This window comes from Microtus ochrogaster, unplaced genomic scaffold (assembly GCF_000317375.1).
Source record: "Microtus ochrogaster isolate Prairie Vole_2 unplaced genomic scaffold, MicOch1.0 UNK40, whole genome shotgun sequence".
NCBI lineage: Eukaryota > Metazoa > Chordata > Mammalia > Rodentia > Cricetidae > Microtus > Microtus ochrogaster.
The window spans coordinates 3,161,875-3,182,200 of NW_004949138.1; the positions used below are offsets into that span (position 1 = coordinate 3,161,875).

Sequence of the window (20,326 nt, forward strand, 5' to 3'; positions counted from 1 at the left end):
TATATATATATTCAAGTTAACACATAAATATTCAATAATAATAAAAGAAAAAGAGGTAATCAATTTGAGACAGTGAGTAAGGGGCATGAGGTAACTGGAGAAAGGAACGTGAGCTGATATGTATTTATATTTTAAGAAGAATTTTAAATGCTAATCTTGAGACGCAGTATTAAATAGAGAGCTATGAGAAAATGAAATACAAATGGTTGACAAACACGTAAAAATGTTCAACATTTGTAGCCACTGGGGCAATGCAAATTATAATATCTCTCTGATTTCATCTTACCCCAGTCAGTGTGGATAAGATTAAAAATCCAAAGAGGAAATGACAAGTGCTGGCATAGATGTGTGGTAAAGGAAACTCCATTTCAGTGCTTGAGTGATTGCAAATGAGGGAAAACAGTTTAAAACTTAGTAATGGAGGTTCCTCAAAATGCTAACTGTAGATATTCTATTTGACCCAGTAGTGCCACTCCCACATATAAATATAAAATAGGGAGTCCATATCCTTTTCTAGAGACTTCTGTCAATTTACAGTACATTTAGATTGAGATTACATTTACAGTAGCCAGGAAATGAAAGCATCCTGGATTTGCACCAACTAATAAATAATGAAAACTGCTACAGTTATACTGCACAGTATCATTCAGATATTGAGAAAATGAAACTAATAGAATTCACAACTAAATTGTATAGGGTCCACAGGTCTACTCCTCCTCCCAAGGTTCATCTTTAGGACAGTTTCTGGCTAGACATCTTGTTGCAATTTCCGGCTAAACATCCTGTTTGTTCCTGTGCTCCCCCCTGGTGGATAACTATAGGGCCATTGTTTACTCCACCTTGGGCCTGCAGGGGGGGGGGTTCATTATGCCCCAGTTAGGTATTATAAGGGTTTTCCTAAGCTTGTCTCTTAAAGGGACATGACAGAAACACAGAAAATAAATAATCTCATACCAGAAAGCCAAAAGAAGGGAATCAATCTCTCTCTCTCATACATACACACACACCAACAATAACAACAATAACAGGAATCAATAATCATTGGTCATTGCTATGGTTCAATAGAAATGGTGTGAATTATCCAATAAGAAGACACAGACTAGGTCCATATTTTGCTGCATATAAGAAATACACCTCAACATCAAGGATAGACATTAGCTCAGGTAAAATGTTGAAAAAGCTATTGCAAGAAAATGAAGGAGCATGCTGATGTAGCCATTTAAAAATCTATCCAAATGTGCTACCACCCATTAAATTCCCCTAAATATCCTCAAGGCGGACTAAAATACAGAATTGTATTTTGCTCTTCATTCTGGGACTCTGGGTTCACAATGATGGACTAGGTATATACTTTGACTGAACCATCCCTCCACTTCCCACTCCTACCCTGTCAAAGCAGGTCAGGAACCAGAGTGTTCTAGTTAAAGGGTTGCTCAGTTCCTGACACTCTGAGGTTTTACTGTTTTTTCAGGGACTTGAAATTCTTAGGCCTGTTCTTACTATTCTGAATGGAATTTTGTTAATGTTGGTTTTTTTTTTTTTTTTTTACAGAAGTCAAAATTTTTATTTTTCTTTCCCATCTTTAAAACTCTGGTCCCACAAGGTCAAAACTTCTTTCAGTTCATGGTCTTGACCCTTCAAAAAAGAAACCTTTCAACTGAAGGTTTAGGTTAAGTCTATAAAGAAACATCAGAGAGGCACTGAGGAGACAATGGCTTCTTAAAAAACCACTACTGATGGCCCAGGCCTCCAGCCGACAGAGCTCCTCTGTCGCAGTCTCTGAAGGGAGAAAAGGACAGGCTATCTACAGACATGTCCCTCCAGAAGCCACCAGGGAAGGACCAGTCATGCCATGACCCTGTGAGCTCAGAACAGAGGCAGAAGACAGGCAGGCCGGCCCGGTCGGTGATGCTCCAACTTCCTCAGAGCACTGCTCAGCAGGCTCCCAGAGCCCGCCCCACCTGAGGAGCAACTGCTTGAAGACATGGAAACCAGGTACACAGGATGACTCCTGTAGCCGCCTCTGGGGCTCAGGGCAGGGAGGAGGGTGTGTGAGAGGACCCAGCCATGAGCCATGGTGGCTCCCTTGCAAGGGCACATTAGTGCTGGTCAGCATATTAGCAGAGCAATGTATTAACATTTTCAAAAAGCTGCTTAATCCTTCCAGTGTCCCTGGACAGCACACTCAAGCTGCAACTCAAAGATGTGCTAGCAATCAGGAAGATGCTCTGGAACATCCGACAATGTCTACAATGGACAGAGTGCAGGGAGTCCCCTGTCCAACAGTGAATCTGGGACACCTGCCAACCTGAGGGGCAGAGCTGAACCCAGGCCACAAACTCAACCCATTCTGTGCTTCAGGGGCTGTGTTTAATAAGGATCACTTCATGGAAGAAGGCAGTTCTGGGTCCCTCCTGTAAGGAAGGATGAGCTGGGGGCCCTGGAGTGTTTGCCCCTGTCGTCTGGCTGTGTAGCACCTGCACCCCAGCAAGTGAGGCATTTTACTGCCAATTTACTGTTTCTTGTTGCTCAGGCTGTCAAGAGAGCCAGGCAAAGAGAAGAGAGCGATGCTCCAGGGTCCAGCCAGGGAGCGCTTTGCCTCCTTCTGTGGGCCTGATGAGGCAGCTTCTTCCCAGAAGTTGTGAAGAAAAAGTCGTGCATCAAAACTGGACCCAGCCGGTGCCTGGCTGAGGCTGGCTGGAGGGCGGCCCTGTGGATTTGGTGAAGTCGCCCCAGACATCAGCAGTTGTGGCGGCAGCAGGCTTAGACTGTGGCCAGGGTTCTGTGGCACCACCTGAACCAGAAACAACCGCTGGCTGGACTGGAGAGCCCCCCACAGACAACTGCTCCCCAGGGGGAGGGATGAGGATGGCGGTCTTGCCCCCTGGAGGAGGGGGAAGCAGGCTCAGCCCTCCTGTGCTGGCAGGCCTGGTTCTTGGGGTCCCAGCTGTTCCTTCCTTCTTTCTCATGTTTGCGATGTTGATCTTGATGGTCTGGCTCTCCTTGAAGCCTAGGTCCAGTTTGGGGCCTTCGTCTGGGTTCTGGGCTTGCTTTGCAAACTCACTCTGCTGTTTCACCCACTTGAAATGGTCTTGTAACGCCACATTGAAGTCAAAGGCGTCCCCTCGGTCCCCAAAGCCAATCCCAATAAAAGCACGTCGCCCGTTTCCATCTTCAATGCCGACCACAAAGTACCTGCTGGAGTCAGTCACGCTCTCCACGGCTGAGCCGGGAAACTGGTCCACTGGGGCCTGCGCAAAGAGCTCCCCTGAAGTCCTGTCTTCCAGCTTGATGTAGGCCACCTTCCCTTTTGCAGTGATCCGTAGCCGGCCACTCCACGATGGCTGGTCTAGCTGCCATTCTGAGGCCCTGTAGCCACGGTTGGTGGCCCGTGGCGGGATGCGGTAGACATGGACCTCCGGCTTGACACAGAGAACCGACTCGTACTCGCTCTCCTCCATCGCGACTCTGTTAATGTTGTTTTGATATCTAGCCCAAGGTAGTCACTGATTCATGGTAGTTTTCCTCCCAGCTTCTGTGTGCTGGGTTACTTGCCACGTACCTCCTCTTAATAGTTAAAAGTTAATGGGTGGGGAAAGAGACAAAAGACTTACCCTTTCTTTAAACTTTGAGAAAAGGGACTGTGAGGTGGGGTGTGGCTTGAGATTAGAGGTTGAGGGACCTAGCACTGACCTTGACAATTGACACTGGTCTATAAAAAGTAAAAGTAGGAAGGGTTATAAATTCCTCTTGCTGGAGATAACACTGTCTCCTTTTAGAAAACAGAACTACCCTCAAGTCCCTGGAGGGACTGGAGACCCTTTATCCAAATGTCTGACTTCTACTGGTGAGCAGAAACTTACTACAGTTTCTTAGTCTTTAACTATAAAAGCCTGTTCCCCTGATAATGATCCCAAAAGGGAAGGTCCTGATGTCTTTTCTCTTTATACCATACCATTCTGATTTCTCTGTATTTATTAACTGCACTCTTGACTTAAAAGGCCTCAGGCTGTGGATCTGAATTGTAGGCATTTCACCCTTGGGATGAGGTGTGTCTAGGAAATCTCCAACAATCCTGTTCATGGTGTAATTAAGAGGAAAAAACAGAATTCCTGGTTCCCTGGATTTTTTTCCCAAAGAATTATTTTGTTTAGAGAGGATGCCATTATACACATTTTTATCATTCATCAAAGCCCACACAAAATTTTCCAAAAGAATGGCATTAAATTTATCATTAGGGGCTGGAGAGAAGGCTCAGAGATTAAGACCTCTTCCAAAGGTCCTGAGTTCAATTCCCAGCAACCACTTGGTGGCTCACAACCATCTGTAAGGAGCTCTGGTGCCCTCTTCTGGCCTGCAGACATGCACACAGACAGAATATTGTATACATAATAAATAAATAAATAAATAAATAAATATTAAAAAAGTAAAATTTATCATTAAAAATGAAAGTAAAAAGGTGCCGGAGCAGTGTGGTCTGCAATGTTAAAATGCTGGAACTTTGTCAAGCAGCAGTGGTCACCTTGCAGTCCATGCTATCTCTCCCTTTATTTTTCTAAACTAGACATTTTGAAATCATGTTGAAGAGAGCTAATAGGGCTTGTTGGTCATCAGAGGATTACTAGGACGTGAAGGATGAGAATGGACACAACAGCTAGAATAATGCCCAAATCGGTAATAAATGACCAAAAGGTTTTTTCTGCCACTATAATTAGATCACTCTGGTTCCTATATGGAAAATAACTATGTGGCAAAAAGGAAAACACCACTCAAGGGTGTTGCAGAATCACTACAGGAGGTGGCACTGAGGATGAAAAGCCTCAATTCTACACCTTAAGTATAATCTGAAGGCAGAAATAAAGTTGGCCAACATAAGAAATAACGTCTATCATGTACTCCAAATAAACTTGTACACACCAATTCCTGAAGGACTGAAGTTCTGTGAATAGTTTCATGGAATCCCTAAAAAGATACCACAGCCTTTTCTCCTGTGCTGTTTGTACCATTCTTAAGTTTTTTGTTTAAGTTTCTTAAAATTGTTAAAATACTCTCAAGACTTTCTTTTCTTTATTTTTGAACACAATGAAAATAAAACAGATCCAGAAACTATGAATCATTCCTCTAATCCCATAACTCAGGAGGCTGAGGCAGTGGGGTTAAGAGACAAGTAAGAACTTGTCTCAAAGAAAAAGTATACATTACATACATGTGTATAATCAACTTCAGAGATGTACTCTGAATTCTAGAATAAAGAGGGATTTATGAGAATAATGTGGTTTATGTGGGTTTATAGACAGCCTGGTCTATAATATCAATATCCATTCCAGACAGTTCTAGAGTAAGAATCAAAATATGAATAACAAAAAGAAAAAGATTATTTTATGGTATATTTCATTCATGTTGTAAAGGACTATGAGAGAATGGAGTTCTGGTATCTGTTTCGATCCAGGAGAAGACATGCATTGTGTAAGTAAATTACAAAGAGAGGTATAATTTACCAAATAACTAAGTGAGAAAAATAACTGTCAAACTGCCAGCAAATGAAACTAATCAATAAGGACATACAAGAAATAGCCAACAAGTAGTTATGAGTTCATTTATGAAAATAAAAATTAAGAAAAATTGTAAGCAACTAAACCACCAGTAGACCCATATTCACTCTTAAATTGTAAGGAAAGTTTCCAAGCAAAGATCACAATGTAGCTTGACCTCCAAGAGGATCACACAGTTCTTGGCACGTGATGCATGTCCAATACTTGTTAAATAAGATTAAGCAACAGAATTTGATGAGGAATAATTTCAACAGCAAAGAAAGTCACTGCCTCACTATAAATCAATGAAATCATTTATAGATGCTTTCTTGAGTGACCATTAAGGTAGAAGAGGTGATGTGGACCACATGGTAACCACTGTTGTTTGACAAACTTTGTACACCATAATTCTCCAATACCCTATTGCTTTCCTTTTTAATCATCCACAGTATGTGTTTTGGGAGTTCCCTTATGCTTTTTCTTCTGCGAAATTTTGTGTGGGCTTTGAAGGATGAAAATGTATATAATGGCAGTCTCTTCAAACAAAATAATTTTTTGGAAAAACTTCCCACCACTTTGCAATCATATAGAATGATGACTGCACAGAGGAATCCCTATTGTATCTTCCTGATTACACCAAGAACAGAAAACTTAGAGATTTACTAACTGGACACACCTGACCCCAAGGATGGAAAGTGTACAATTCAGATCCAGAGCCCAAGGCCATTAAAACAAAAGTTTAGTTAATAAGTATGGAGAAATCAGAATCGTAGCGTATAATGGAAAAAGGGTAAGAAATCAGACCCTTCCATTTGGGAGCATATGGGGGAACAGGTCCATATAGTAAGACTAAGACACAAAGGAACACAATCACGGGACAGCTCAGTGCTTACACTATATCATGCCCCTTGAGGAATAAAAATTGCTCTTAAACTGTAGTAGAGAGTCTGATTTCCAAGGACATCCTTTTCCCAGGTCAGTCTGGCAAGAGGAACTTGTGGCCTTTTCACTGATGTAAGAGGATTCTTAGTGGAGTTACTGAGTCTTTGAGAACAAAAGGCATTTAGATACTTGCTCACTGATATATTGGCTCTACTTGAAGGCAAGAGTCCTTTTCGGGCTTAGCCACAGAAGGAAAGGTATCACAGAGAAAATGGTATCTGAATTCGCTCATGACCTAGATGTGGTAGCAAGGGGATCTGTTTCTTCCTGCACTGAGGAAACAGCTCTGTCGCCTATAGTCCCCTCACCTAAAAGAGGCACCCATTGGACTTTGGGGACTGAAGGGTCACAGCAATAGAAGCACTGCTATAAGACAAGCAAAAGGAAAATCTGTATCTTTCTTCAATTCATGATGTGTATGCAATGGTATAGCCATATGGTCATCAAATTGGAAAACCACTAACTGGCAGATAGATGACAAAAGACATTTGTTCAAGGGAGGCATGGATGGAAATGACAAAACATAGCAAAGACATCAAAATTTATGTAACCAATGTGTAGAGAGACCCCGCCTTTTGGGGCGGGACAGCCTCGGGCGAATGTTTTTACTAATGAATTGGAACGCGGGACTGGAGCCCTTCCTGTTTCCGGTGTACGGTGGATCGCTGAACTCCGGGTGTGTGAGTGTGCTTTTATATTAAAATTGTCTTCTTGTACCCACTGGCCTGGATTAATTAAATTCGCCTTCACCAATGTAAACATGCACACAGGCAAGACAGACAATGACACCTAAAAATAATGAAATAGCAGACAAATTGACATCATACTAAATTAAGACTGAAATATTAAAACTTTTAAGGGAACAAATTCAGAATAAATTATCAAGGAAGATATATTATACAGTTGGTAAACTTGAGAGTTTACCAATAACACTAAAAAAAGAGAGTAAATGGAGAACCAAATTAAATTATGACATTATAAGAATAACTTAAAATGAACCCAGACTGAAAAATTAAAAAACCTGAGCATATTAGCATAATTAGTAAAAATGAAATCCTAAAATTACATACACATTGGGATACACACATGATTTGAGAAAAGGAACCTTAAGATATCGTGGGAGCCACTGAAGACTGCCGCCTTTGCCCAGCACTTAAAACTAGATCCAGACATCAAGTGCCAGTTATAACATGATATCCTGAACAATTTAATTATAAACTACAAATAGATTTCATTGGAGCTTTGAATACTCACAGGGCCTATCTGCCTGCATAGTCCTTGGATTAGCTATAGAAAGTCATAGACCAGTATTGGGAAGCCAGAAACAGCTGCCCAATGATTATTGAGTCACATCAAGAAACACAATTTACACATTGTAAAGTCCACAGACTATTGATATACTGTGTGTCTTCCATTTAGCATATAACCCAACTGCAGCTGTCAATACAGAAAGATGGAATGGACATCTTAAAACCAAGTTATTACAATTCAAAGATACCCCTTGAAAAGGTTATTGCAATTGCGTGCTGTGAGTTAAATGGTAGACAAAGATTGGACAGAGTTTCTCCCTTAGAAGAAGCTAAGAACAGAACAACAGGGACAGAACAACAACCAGATATTTCCTGAATATATAGAATAATTCCCCATAAATGTGTTTACAGGGACAGAAATATTTAAAGGAGATAGAAGTTGTGGCACTAGTTGTGGAGCTAGCTCTAGTAGACCAGACTGGCCTCGAACTCACAGAGATCCTTCTGCCTCTGCCTCCCAAGTGCTGGGATTAAAGGTGTGCACCACCATTGTCTAGCTTGACAGAAATATCTTTTAAATCATCCTTCCACCTTCTAATGGAGAACTAGGAGAGAATGAGATTCAAGATGTCAGATACGGCAGCACACATTCCTCTCTGGACTTTTGCCCTCATAAATATGGCAGACAAATCCTGTGTTTGTCAATAATAAAGTATACAATTATCCAGAGTCAGACCAGAATGAGGAGCCAGGTTACTCGACTAAGGAGACATCAACAACAAACTCATGAGACACGGTTAGGAAAACGCCATGGAAGCATTTTCCCTCTTGGAATACAATACCACTACCATATGGATTCAAATGCTCAAATTCACTTTTTGGACTACAAACACAAATGAATAGGACAAACATGACCACAGTGTTTCTGGCCTACCTACCCTACTAAGGTAAGATGGACATGCGGAATAACCACCTGAGAGGAAAGGCAGAAATGTTGGAAGTTACCGCATTGCGGACACAACAATTAGAAATTTCCACTGATCTTCACCTACCCATTGCCATAACACTTTGCATCTACCACCTGAGGAGAACCCATGTAAACATCCAGTTACTTTGTAACTGCATGGTGTTTTCTGGAACTCAGATTATACCTTAGCACACATAGTCAGCCATGTTTTGCACAGATATAACCTATATACCACCACCAATTTTTAATGTAAAAGGTCTCAACCCCCATAAAAGACTCTCTGGGATGTGTACGAACTTATGCAAACAGGACTAATGTACTGACTAATGTCACCTCTTGCATATGGGACAAACTCTCTTTAAAGTGCCATGTCATCCATCAATGGCTCCAGGTTCAACTGGACCAGCACTATACAAGGTTTAGTACACTGCCAAAAAACAAATTTAAGTGGTGGAAGAGACAATGGTGTAACCTAACTGATCCACTGGTATTTTTCATACACCATCCTCAGAAGATTTACAACTTGACAACTACATTTACTGATGTATTTTTAAGGAAAATTATGAAACCATAAGAACAATGGATTCCACTAATTATCAATGGTACACTGGAACCATTCAATGAGAAAGAATTTTTGTAGCTATAATATCGTGCATACACTCCACAATAAGAAAACAATAGACTTCCCAATTCCTATGGATATACATGCCAGGAACATCACATATTGGCTCCTTCCAGAATATGGAACACCAGTTCCTAGTCTGTTAAAATTCCAGCCTGAACTTACGCTGGTTCCCAAAGTGCTTTTTGGGCATATAAATTCCTTGTAATTATTTTGGCCTTGTTTAATAAACTTCATTTTAGAAGAAACTATGACAATAAACTCCAGAGACTACTATCACCACAGAAGGAACAAACCAGGTGTATGAGTCCATCAGACACATTTGTGTAAGCCATGATTGAAGAAACTTCTTCAGGAAATGTTTCATCCCCATGAATGATCCTCAGGCTATATTTATTGTATACCATATTCATAGTTCTGCCCCATAATGCCATTGCCATTTTTGCCAAAAGAGGGGATCTATATACATTGGTCATAGACCAGAGGTGGACGCCTCTGGAGACTCAATAAACTTCCAAATGCTTTACATTCATAGTTTGTTTTTTCTTATTAACATAGAAAATAACCCCTGAGAAACAACATTGGAATCTAATTATGAAGCTTACTGGACTCCTAGATGCTCTTTTCATTAATAAAAGAAACACTACCTGCCCCACAGCCATGACCCCCATGCTCTTACTTGACACTGATCAAGTTAGGATGAAGCTGTACTGAGGTTGCTTTAGCTCAGAGTCTTAGAGCTCCAACCCTGCTATACTCTCCTTTACAATATTTTCCTTTGAAAATGATTACATTTAATTTCTAAATGTGTTTTCAACTTGGTGCATACTAAACCTGGAGAAATATAAATTTGGGAAAATACATATATGCTAGAGGAATCACAACAATATCCTGTGACCTACATAGTTTTGGCCATTTTGCTTAATAGCTGTATGTTTTAGTCCCTGAAATTAATTTTCTTGCATTTATTTTTCTATTAGTAGTTGGAATATGTAGTATATGCTTTCTCCTTTTCCTGCTGTGGCCTGAATTTGCAAACTGCTGTGAAAGAGTTGATGATTCTTCCGTGTGGTCCCCATCAGCACTATTTATGCCTCAAGGACCACAGGAAAGAATGAGAATAGGCTTTTTTAGAGCCTTTTAGATATGTAAAAGTAGTTTAATCAGGAACCCTACAACACCCAAGGCTGTACCTGACAACCAGAACCAAGTGGTATCACTAGATATAGCCCAAGATCCCCATGATGTCCAAAGTAAATAAGCAGATATCAAGAGCAATGCTCTGCTCTGCACATCTGGAGAGACATCATCATCTAGATTGGCCCAGTGACTAAAGCATCTCCCCCCAGTATCATGTCCCTGAATCAGAGACTTTTGTTAGAGTCTGAACTTTAGCTAAGATACGCGACACAGTTGAGCAGCCTAGGGGAACTAGGCTTAGGAACACACCCAATTTAGAGTGTGAACTTTTGTGATGACTGGCAACATAATAAGATACAACTTTTGTTATACTAACTATGTTCATAAAAGTTAGAATCACTTTCCTGATTGATGATTAGATATTTAGATGTTAAGTCTGCATCAGAGTGAAGATAGGAAAACTTTGCTAAACCAGAGGCAAGACAACATATTTTTAAAGAAACATTGTATGTTTCTTTAAAACCAGAAACACCAGATCCCCTGGACTTTGAGTAGTATGCTGTTATGAGCCTCCTGACTTGGGTGTTAAGATAGGAACTCAGGTCATCCCGAAGAAGAACATGTGCTGAACCATCTACCAAGCTTCATAATATTTTATCTAAGAGTCTAAAAGTCTTTTACAGATTAACAACAAGTGAAATAAATACAGTAAATAAATCATCCTTGGAAACACAATGCATCAATGTTAAGATGTTGTATACGGTCAATTTGCATCACAAACTGAATACAATCCAAAGACAATGACCCAAAATTTATAACAGAAAAGGTAATTTCAGAGTCACATGCAAAGCTGAAAAACTTTCAGAATGCTATATGGGATTATCAAAAAAAAGTACACATACTGACATAATGTAACTTCTATATTTACCACAATAATCAAGAATGCATACAATATTTGTGAAAGAAAAAAGAAGATAGAAAAAGTCGAAAACAAAATCAGATAAATATAGTAAACTTTTATCTAAATAACAAAGGAGACTCAGCCGGAAAAACTGTGATTTTAATCAATGCTACCTAGCTAACTATGATTTTATGTGTACAGAAATTTAATAAATACAAACTTTACAACTCCCACAAAATTAACTCAAAGTGTTACGCTTCTGAGTCTCTAGCTACTGATAGTTCTTCCAGAAAGGCTCCATGCTCTAGAATTCACTTTGCAAACAAAGGTGATCTCCTCTAGAACTTACTATGGCTCTATAGTCCCTCATGTTCCTTTGTGGTTTCAGGCAAACTGAGCCCTAGTGAAGGTCAATCAAAATGTAATGTAGAAGAATAATATAATGTCTGTTGTATGGATTATGGCACAAGATGTGGCATCTGCCCAACACCATGCAAACCTGAGATACCTCTGCAGCCCAGAAATTCCTTTTATCCCCTTGAACTGGACTTCACTAATCCACACCATGGTGGCTGACCACAGCATTCTAAACATGTATTGCTGAAGAATGATGCCCATTATCTCCTTTCTACCATTTTCTAAACTCTCTGTAACATTTATAAGACAAACCTGCACATGGAATGCAACATTCAGAATTTCTAGAAACCAGGCCTTCAGCTTTCCAATCTGTCTTTTCACTGTACACAAAAGTAATGCCTGTGTGTGTACACTTGACAGTGATATTACAAGCATCCTAGCCTCCAATACCAGGGTGGTGGAACCTTTCCCTCCCCAGGGAATCCACACTCAGTGAGTCACAGAGGCCAAAGGACACTGACCAGGTCAACACAGAGACCAACAGAACCAGTATGGTTCATAGTCCATCCCAGTTCCAGCAGCTCTGATAGTTCATTCAACCTGTTCATCCTGGACTGGGGACAGTGGCCTGTACACTCACCACGGCATAGCTTGTGGTTTTTACAGCTTCCTATAGCAGAACCAGAGGAGAATTCTAGGAAGAACCTGTAAGCTACTTCTCATAGGTACTCCTTACTGCTAATCCTTCTCAGAGTCCCTCATAAGCTAGAACCACCTAGTTGGGCCCCCCAAAATTAGCAGTTACTCTATTGGGTAAGCTGATATTAAATGACTCAGACAGCCGAGGCCTTCGTAGTTCTCTCCTTCCACCCTAGGGTCAGATAGGGCCTAGTCTGGGAAATTGTAGTTTAGTAGAATCTTCCATTTTCCCAGAGCACGTTCTGTTGCTCTTACAAGGCACAGGGTCCATTGTGCACACTCCATTACACAATCAATGTCTAGTGTAGTCAAACACAGGTCACATTCAAACAGTTACTGTAGTGAAAGCAAAAGGAGGTCACAGATTAGAAAATAATGAAGGGCATAAGGGAGGACTTAGACACAGGAAAGAGACAGTGAAAATGATGTAATTAGAATTCCCAAATGTTATATTAAAAAGTTGAAACAAGCTTTATGGCCATGTGCTCCAAAAACAGTGAATAGGCAGGCATTAGAGCACACCAAGTACTACTCATGTCTTTTCTCCCAGGCTCCACCAGCGCCCGGCCTTTATCTGGATTCTTAACTGCCTGGTCTGTGAACACAAGATGTGGCCAGTCAGGACAGTTTTTGATCACCTAATACTTATCACCTTACTACTCATTGCTAATGTCAATTACTGTCAAAGCAGGAAAGCTTCTTGCCAATCCCTTTCTGTGCTGTGACAATACCTGCTTTACAGTTGGTCAGTTAATTCTTACACAGGTCCTGCTTTATTTGTTTATTCACAATAAAAATCTAAAGAAGTTGGAGGACACTAATTCACTGGTCTAATTTTCCTTTTCACTGACTAGTTAAGACCCAGCCTGAAAGGACTTGCAGGACAGTCTTCCCAGCCCTAGGCAGCAGGGGCAGTATTAGGTGTTCTAAGCAATTCTCAGTTACACAGGGAGAGGCAAGCCTGAGCTACAGGTGACATTCATCTAAACTCGTAATTCTCAAACTTCCTAAGGCTGTGACTCTGTAAAATAGTTCCTGTTGTGGTGGTGAGCCACCAACTATAAAATTGTTTTTATGGCTACTTCATAACTATAATTTTGCTGCTGTTATGAACTGTAATATAAATATCTGTCTTTTCTGATGGTCTTAGGCCACATTTGTGATAGGGTCATTTGATCCCCCACTCTAAACTGATTAAATAAATAAAGAGCACTTAAGAAAAAAATGGAATGAAATTCTTAATGACTGGGAAACATTGGAAAATAGAAACAAATAGAGATTAGAGCAGTGATGTATTTAAAGAAAATGAAACCTAAAAAATAATACCAATAATTGACTTTTTAAAATGATTAAAAATAATTGGAAGAGCACACAGCTATACTGACTTTGAAACAAAGTAAGTGCTTCCCTGGTACCGAGAATACCATTAATAAGACATTGTCTGACTTTGTCCCCTGTAAAGTCTTAGTTGCTGAGTGTGTTTTAAGCTGACAAAGATTTACAGCCAATGGTCTGTGCTTTAAACCTCTGAGCTGACTTAACTGAGTCAATCAGGATTGCATATATCTGCATGGAAGAGTTCCCCAACTGGAAACTGAATACTTAGTAGCTCAAGCTATCCTCCCTAAACTACACAAACTCATTAATTCTGTCTGTCTTCATTTACATGGAAGGAATTCATACACGCTGGTTAATTACACAGTAAGTCACTCACATGTCCCATCAAGTCCTTCTTTATGATGGGAACATGTGCAGTGCACTTCAGTCATTGATCTTATTTCCCTACAGTTTGTGTAACACAAACTGGTAATTTTAGAACTATGGTGCTGCAGAGCTGTAATCCAAGAATTTAGGGTGGTTAGTCTACAGGCAGGGTTCAAGTCCACCTCAGTCTACATAGGATATCTTGGCTCAAAACCACTTTTCTGAGACGAGATGCAGCTGTTCTAGAATTAATATACCTTTATGGCACATCAGGACCTAATGTTGTTTGTGACTCTGTAACAGCCCCTAGAGCAGCACCTTAGAGGCCATTCTTTGATGGGAGGTGGGCTTTTGGCTGGTTGTAAATTAGGGTTGTCTCCTTTGTTATGGGAATATAGTTTAATGGCCAGTTAATCCTGGTAAACAGACACTTGCATTTTATCAGACTAATCACTAGCAGGCTCGTGATTAGCAAACTACTTATCTTTGGAGCCTTTGGCAGGCAACCGTGCCCTACCTAAATTCTACTTTGTGTGACTTAAAGTATCCAATTGGTATATCTTATACCATCAATTCTATTATCACCAATTCTACGCTTCTACATCACGGTTTAGCAGCGGAGAGCTATCCTCAACAGGAGATACCGTTTTACAAGTTCTACAGAATCAACTCCATCCAGATCCTAAACGTAAATGCTAAAAATGGGAACATCTGGAAGATACTAGGGCGACTAGGGCTCTCCGAATTTGGCAAATCTGCCCTCGATAGTGACAATTCAAGGACCACAAGTGCCGGCATTTCACAGCGGCGTCCAAAACAAGGATATTTCTAAGCGCAGCCACACTCCCAGTGATCTGCCAGATGCAGCCCACGGAGTGAAGTTATTCAGAGGCTGCCGCCCTAGCCCAGGGAGTTGCAAGGATTACCAGGCAGGGACAGAAAGGACATGCAGTTACACGCGAAACTCTGTGTCTGCCCGCTGATTAAACTCAGGCTGGGGAGGCCCCACCACACCGTTTCCCCAGGCTCAGTCTGGGCACCGCAGCCCCTCGCTCACCATGGCCGGCCACTCCTTCCCGTCTGGGGATCGCAGTCTCTTGTTTACCATGGCGCGGTTGCCAGGTGAGTCCACGGTCTCTCCACAGCAGAAAGAGGACGACGTCCGACTTCCTCGGCAGAGGCACGGAGCAGAAGCCTGGCCCCGGAAGAACCCTATCTGACAGGCGGGTCCACTCGAGGTTCTGATTGGCTAGTGAGATCTGAGTGACAGGACCGTGGTTCACAGCCCTGGCTTCCTACCAAAACACAGATCTGTCCCAGATTGGCTGGAAATCTGTGCCAAATGACTTAGCAAGGCTCTTGTTAATGTAAACCGATGGACTGATTCAATTTTAAAAGGAAGTGTACATTTTCAGAAGAAGGCTAATCAGACATTGTTGTACAAGAGGAACACAGGGTTGTTCAAGAACATTATAAACAAGGTTAACAGTGGTGTGAAAGACTGATAACCATAGCCACATGTGTGGAAAGAGCTGGGCTCTCAGGATCTGAAGAAACAAACTCCTTCCCAATGACCCTGTCCCCAGACCTTTACCAGTTGTCCCAAGCATAGTTATGGTTTTTGGGAAGGAGCTAGCTCTATTTTCGCTCTATACATCAGGGCCTTAGAGAAACCTCCCAAGACCTACACAGGTTGCCAAACTCGGAGAGGTCTAGTTTCTCAAGTATCTTTTAGAAGTTGTGCACTTCCCATTTGACAGTTAAGTGTAAGATCCATTTGGAGTCATCTTTGTGAAGGTTATAAATGGCATCTCACATACTGGGTAACACTCCATTACTAAGCTGTGCTGTAGAAAAACAAAATTGGTAGTATAAAGGATTTACCAATGCCTAGGAGATAGAAAGTCACACAAAGCAGAATTTAGCTACAGGAGGGCTGACTGTAAAATACCCCAAAGATGAGTAGTATGCTAACCAGGCTGTTAGAAATTATGGTGCTAGGATTTAAATGTTTGCTTACGTTTTGTGTATGTTGTTATTGGTCACACATCTGTGGTAAAAACAGCGAATGGGATGCTCATCCATGGAGAGGGGAGAGAGACTGTATAGATCTCTCTGTAGTAAGCTGGGGCATCAGAGTTTTAAGAAAGATTTCTTAGTAGTGTTGTCCTGGATGCTGTACACATCAATTTGTTGATGTTTTGTTATGTGTTTGCTGTTTCTTTGTATTGACTACATACACCTATTAAAAACCAAAAGCATAGTACAGCAGCAATGCCATGTTTTATATAAAGGCTTCCTTGTGTTTTCTGGTTAAAAACTGTTTAACAGATTGTACCTAGGAAATATTAATTTATTACAATATGTTTTTCACAGCTTTTATTCAACTTTTTTTTTTACTTAATTGTTGTTGCCCAGCACCATCTTAAGACAAACAATTGTCACCTTACTATGATCAGCTGTACCTGCTTAAAAAGGATGACCACCACCAGGTTTGGTGACTGTTGATATTCCATCACAGAAGGAGGTATCCCCTCCTTCTGAGTATACAGCCTCCTTCCCTGACAACTATATTCAGCCTTAAAGGCGTGTGAACTAGTGGTTTTTGGGAAAAGCCTGGAAAAGACTTGTGTGGAGGTGGATTCTGCATATGGACCTATGAGAAAGCTGTTTTTTAAAATATGAATTTACCTGGAGTGCTATCAGGCTTACCTTCTATGTACACTGTGAAATGTAATGCAATAAAGAGTACATGGGCTTTGGAAAAGAAGAAAGAAGGTGAACTCCACATATGCAATAATGTGCAAACCACTGCAGTTATGTGAAGACATTCCTGTGTGGCTGCTTTTGAGTATCTGTCTTAGAGTTTCTATTATTGTGAAAAGAAACTATGACTATGGCAACTCTTTCAAAGGAGAACATTTCACTGGGTCTCGCATGCAGTTTAAGAGGGCTTGTTCCATTGTAGTTACAGTGGGAAGCATGGTGATTTGCAGGCAGACATCATGGTGCTAGAGAAAAAGTTGAGAGGTCTATATTCAGATCAGAAGGCAGAAGAAAATGACTGAGACACTCTTCCTCAATAAGGCCACACCTACTCCAACAAAGCCACTCCTCCTAATACTTCCACTCCTTATGGGACTATGGGGCTCCTGTGAATGGAGACTGCCTTTGCTTTCCCAGTCACCCAGACCTGAATAATCACAAAAACTATATTAATTACAACACTGTTAGGCCAATGGCTCAGGCGTATACTCTAACTAGTTCTTATATCTTATATTAGCCCATTTTTATTATTTTGTATTTTACGTTGAGGCTCGTGGTTTGTGTCCTCACATCTTGCTTCTTGAGGTGCTACATGGCTTCTGCTGGACTCTGCCTTCTTTCTTCCTGCATTCAGTTTAATTTTCCCACCTAACCATATTCTGCCATTCCACAGACCAAATAGCTTATTTATTAACCAATGGCAATAAAACATATCCATAAGATACAGACAGAAATTCCACATCAGGCTACCTCTATTCAAACCATCACAGTATCTAAACTTCTGTATCTCCTTAACCATGTTCAGTAAATGAACTCAATTAACTTATTGGTTCTCCAGGGTGAACTTTTTGTTTGCAATGTCATTGGAACTTCTGTGGGTGGGAAAGACATTGCTTTGTTCCCCTCTGAAGGTGTAAGTCACAAACAATCCCACACCAGTTTGGAATTATGATTAATAGAATGGTTATTTATTTAAAGGAAAAAAACTTACAGATCACTGTCCCAGACAACAGCCCTCTATGTGATCAGGAAAGGAGTCTAGTACCCGGAAGCAAGAGAGCACAAGGAGAGCTGCCGCTGCTGAAAAGGGAAATAATGTTACCTGAGTAATTAAAAAGTGCAATTAAACAACTTCCAAAACATGCAACAAATCACAGAGACAACTGACTACCTGGGAAATCACCCAAAGTCACATTTGCAGCGTTGAAGCAACCAACTTTGGCTAAGGCCTTAACGTAACTGACATACTATTTTCAAAGGCAAAAAACTTTTCAAAACTTCTTACCCTGTCTTGGCAGGATATGACAGTCCTGTTTTATCCATTTACGGATACTCTGTATCTCTGTCAGTGGTTGAAGTATGGGCATTTCTTTGCCCAATGGCCAGTTCAGCCAAGAAGAAAGGCTTTAGATGGAGTGTCTCTGGTGCTCAACATTCTCTCGGGAATAGATCAGTGTTGCCAGGAGCAATTGTGTCTCACTACCATGGAACTCTGAGTTATATTAAAGGCCATTTTCTACAGCTCTTTGAAGAGATTGAAGATTATCTATCTATACTGAATATAATCTCTATGTATCTAAAGAACCTGATTAGTCTAATTATAAATGACAAACATAGATGACTACTGATCTATATAATTCTCAATACCTATCTAACTTAAAGACTAAGACAATAAGCAACTGTGCAATAAATGAGGACAATGACCTCCAAATGTAAACAATGTACAAGTATACATTGCAACATGGTAAATATATATATATCAATACATATCCTGACCAGCGGGATGCAAACTGGTGTCCCTGATAAACCTAGGGGAGAGTAATGAAGGGACAAGAGACATGAGAAATGACGGCAAGACAGGATTTCTGATCAAGCTGTTCCATTTATTATTTCCTCAGAAGCTGTTATATAGCAAATGGGCAAAGGGAGGGAAGGGAAGGGTGTCAGGGGGGAGGGAAAGGTGTCAGGAAACTCTGGTCTGCTGGAATTCAGGTCCAGAGACATCCCTAGCTGATAAGTTGTAACAGTGTAAACGAATGCAGACAGATTGTAAATATATATATATATAGCTTTAATAGACTTACAGAACCACCGTTCCGGCGGAGACCAGGAAAGCAGAAGCAGCGGCTGGGAGCACGCTCGTCAAATATATATGCAAACATTAGCTCGAGGCTTACACGCCCCCTAAGAGGCGGGACTTATCCCTACAATAAGTAAATACTGAAGGTTTGTGATTGTTGACTAATAAAGGAAAATGCTAATTGATTCTGGAGCCTGGTGCCTGCAGGTCTCTGCTAGGAGATAAGATTCCAGGTTGACTTTCTAGACCCTGCACAGGGGATAGAGGTAAATATTTTTCTTGATGTGTGAGCTTAAGATTGCTGTAAACAAAATGCTGATCTCAAAATACAGGTCTTTGCTTCCTGCACGTCTGCCCTTTTTAAGTATTAGAATGAGGAGAGTTAAAGGTCATCTGGTAGATGAGTGGCATTAACCCGTGGGTGTGGGGAAACAGAGGCCCGATCCTCCCGTGTTGAATTGGTGGGGAAAAATTTAGTGAGCCTATTAAGGGCCCACGGTCCAAAAGCCATCAAAAATAAAAATCCTAAGGTAAGAGAGTGGTGACCCAGGGGGAGGTGGAGAACCAGTTTTTGAGCCACCCTTCCTCTTGCTCTCTCTGCTTTCTTCTATGCTCTCTAATCCCTCTCTGACCTTAGCCATGCTATCTCTGACTATCCCGGTATGATCAGTATAAAAACAACATTCCACTTTTAGGGCAGCGCAAAGGCCTCCCTGCTGGAGAAGTAGGAGATCTAGTCCTCATCGGTTCTGCAACACTACCTCAGACAGTGAAACAAGTGATTTTTCTAAATTAGAGATGCCTCTTTCTAGGTTTTGGATATCCTCGTCAATAGTGAGGCATAGTTCAGAGTAGTGCTTGTTGGACAGAATTAAGGAGGATATACCTGTTTCAGCACCAGCAGCACCGAGGCCCAAAAGAACAGCCAGGGTTACTGCAGTCACAGGCTCTCGCCTAACTCTGGTCAAGGAATAGCTATTGTCGGGATCCCAAGTCTGAGAAAATTGTTCTGAGGCATAATAGATTAATCTTGGAACAATCTAAATAAGAATGCAAAAACTATTAGGTTGTTTAAGGTGGCGTACATAGATACAGGGTGTCAGCCCATTGTTACAGGCCCACCAGATCTCTATATCAGGAAGTAAATAAAAGAAAGTACTGTTGGCTGGGGCAGTCTGGTAACAAAGATGCTTGTGAGAAGAGGGTGTGTTATTTCCTATACATGATCCTGAGCCAACAACCTGAGTCAGGGTAATTTTACTTGTAGGGGCTTGGCTCCATCTGCATTTTTGGGGGTCGTTGGAGTAGCTATAGTTTCCATAGGTGGCTACACCTTCATAAAAAGGTGGGGTGGAATGATAACATAG

The 20,326-nt window shown here is 41.1% G+C and overlaps 1 protein-coding gene and 1 pseudogene across 1 annotated transcript in view; both read right to left on the reverse strand.

Annotated features, from left to right (window-relative positions):
• Window positions 1-15,285, reverse strand: part of LOC101982556 (zinc finger protein 431-like) — a 26,925-nt gene extending 11,640 nt beyond the window's left edge. The window contains exon 1 of the mRNA XM_013354328.2: window positions 15,171-15,285. Within this exon, the coding sequence (XP_013209782.1) occupies window positions 15,171-15,221 (51 nt within the window). The 5' untranslated portion in view covers window positions 15,222-15,285. The remainder of the gene's footprint in view (window positions 1-15,170) is intronic.
• Window positions 2,354-3,622, reverse strand: LOC101980407 (annotated as a pseudogene).
• Window positions 15,286-20,326: the final 5,041 nt, after the last annotated feature.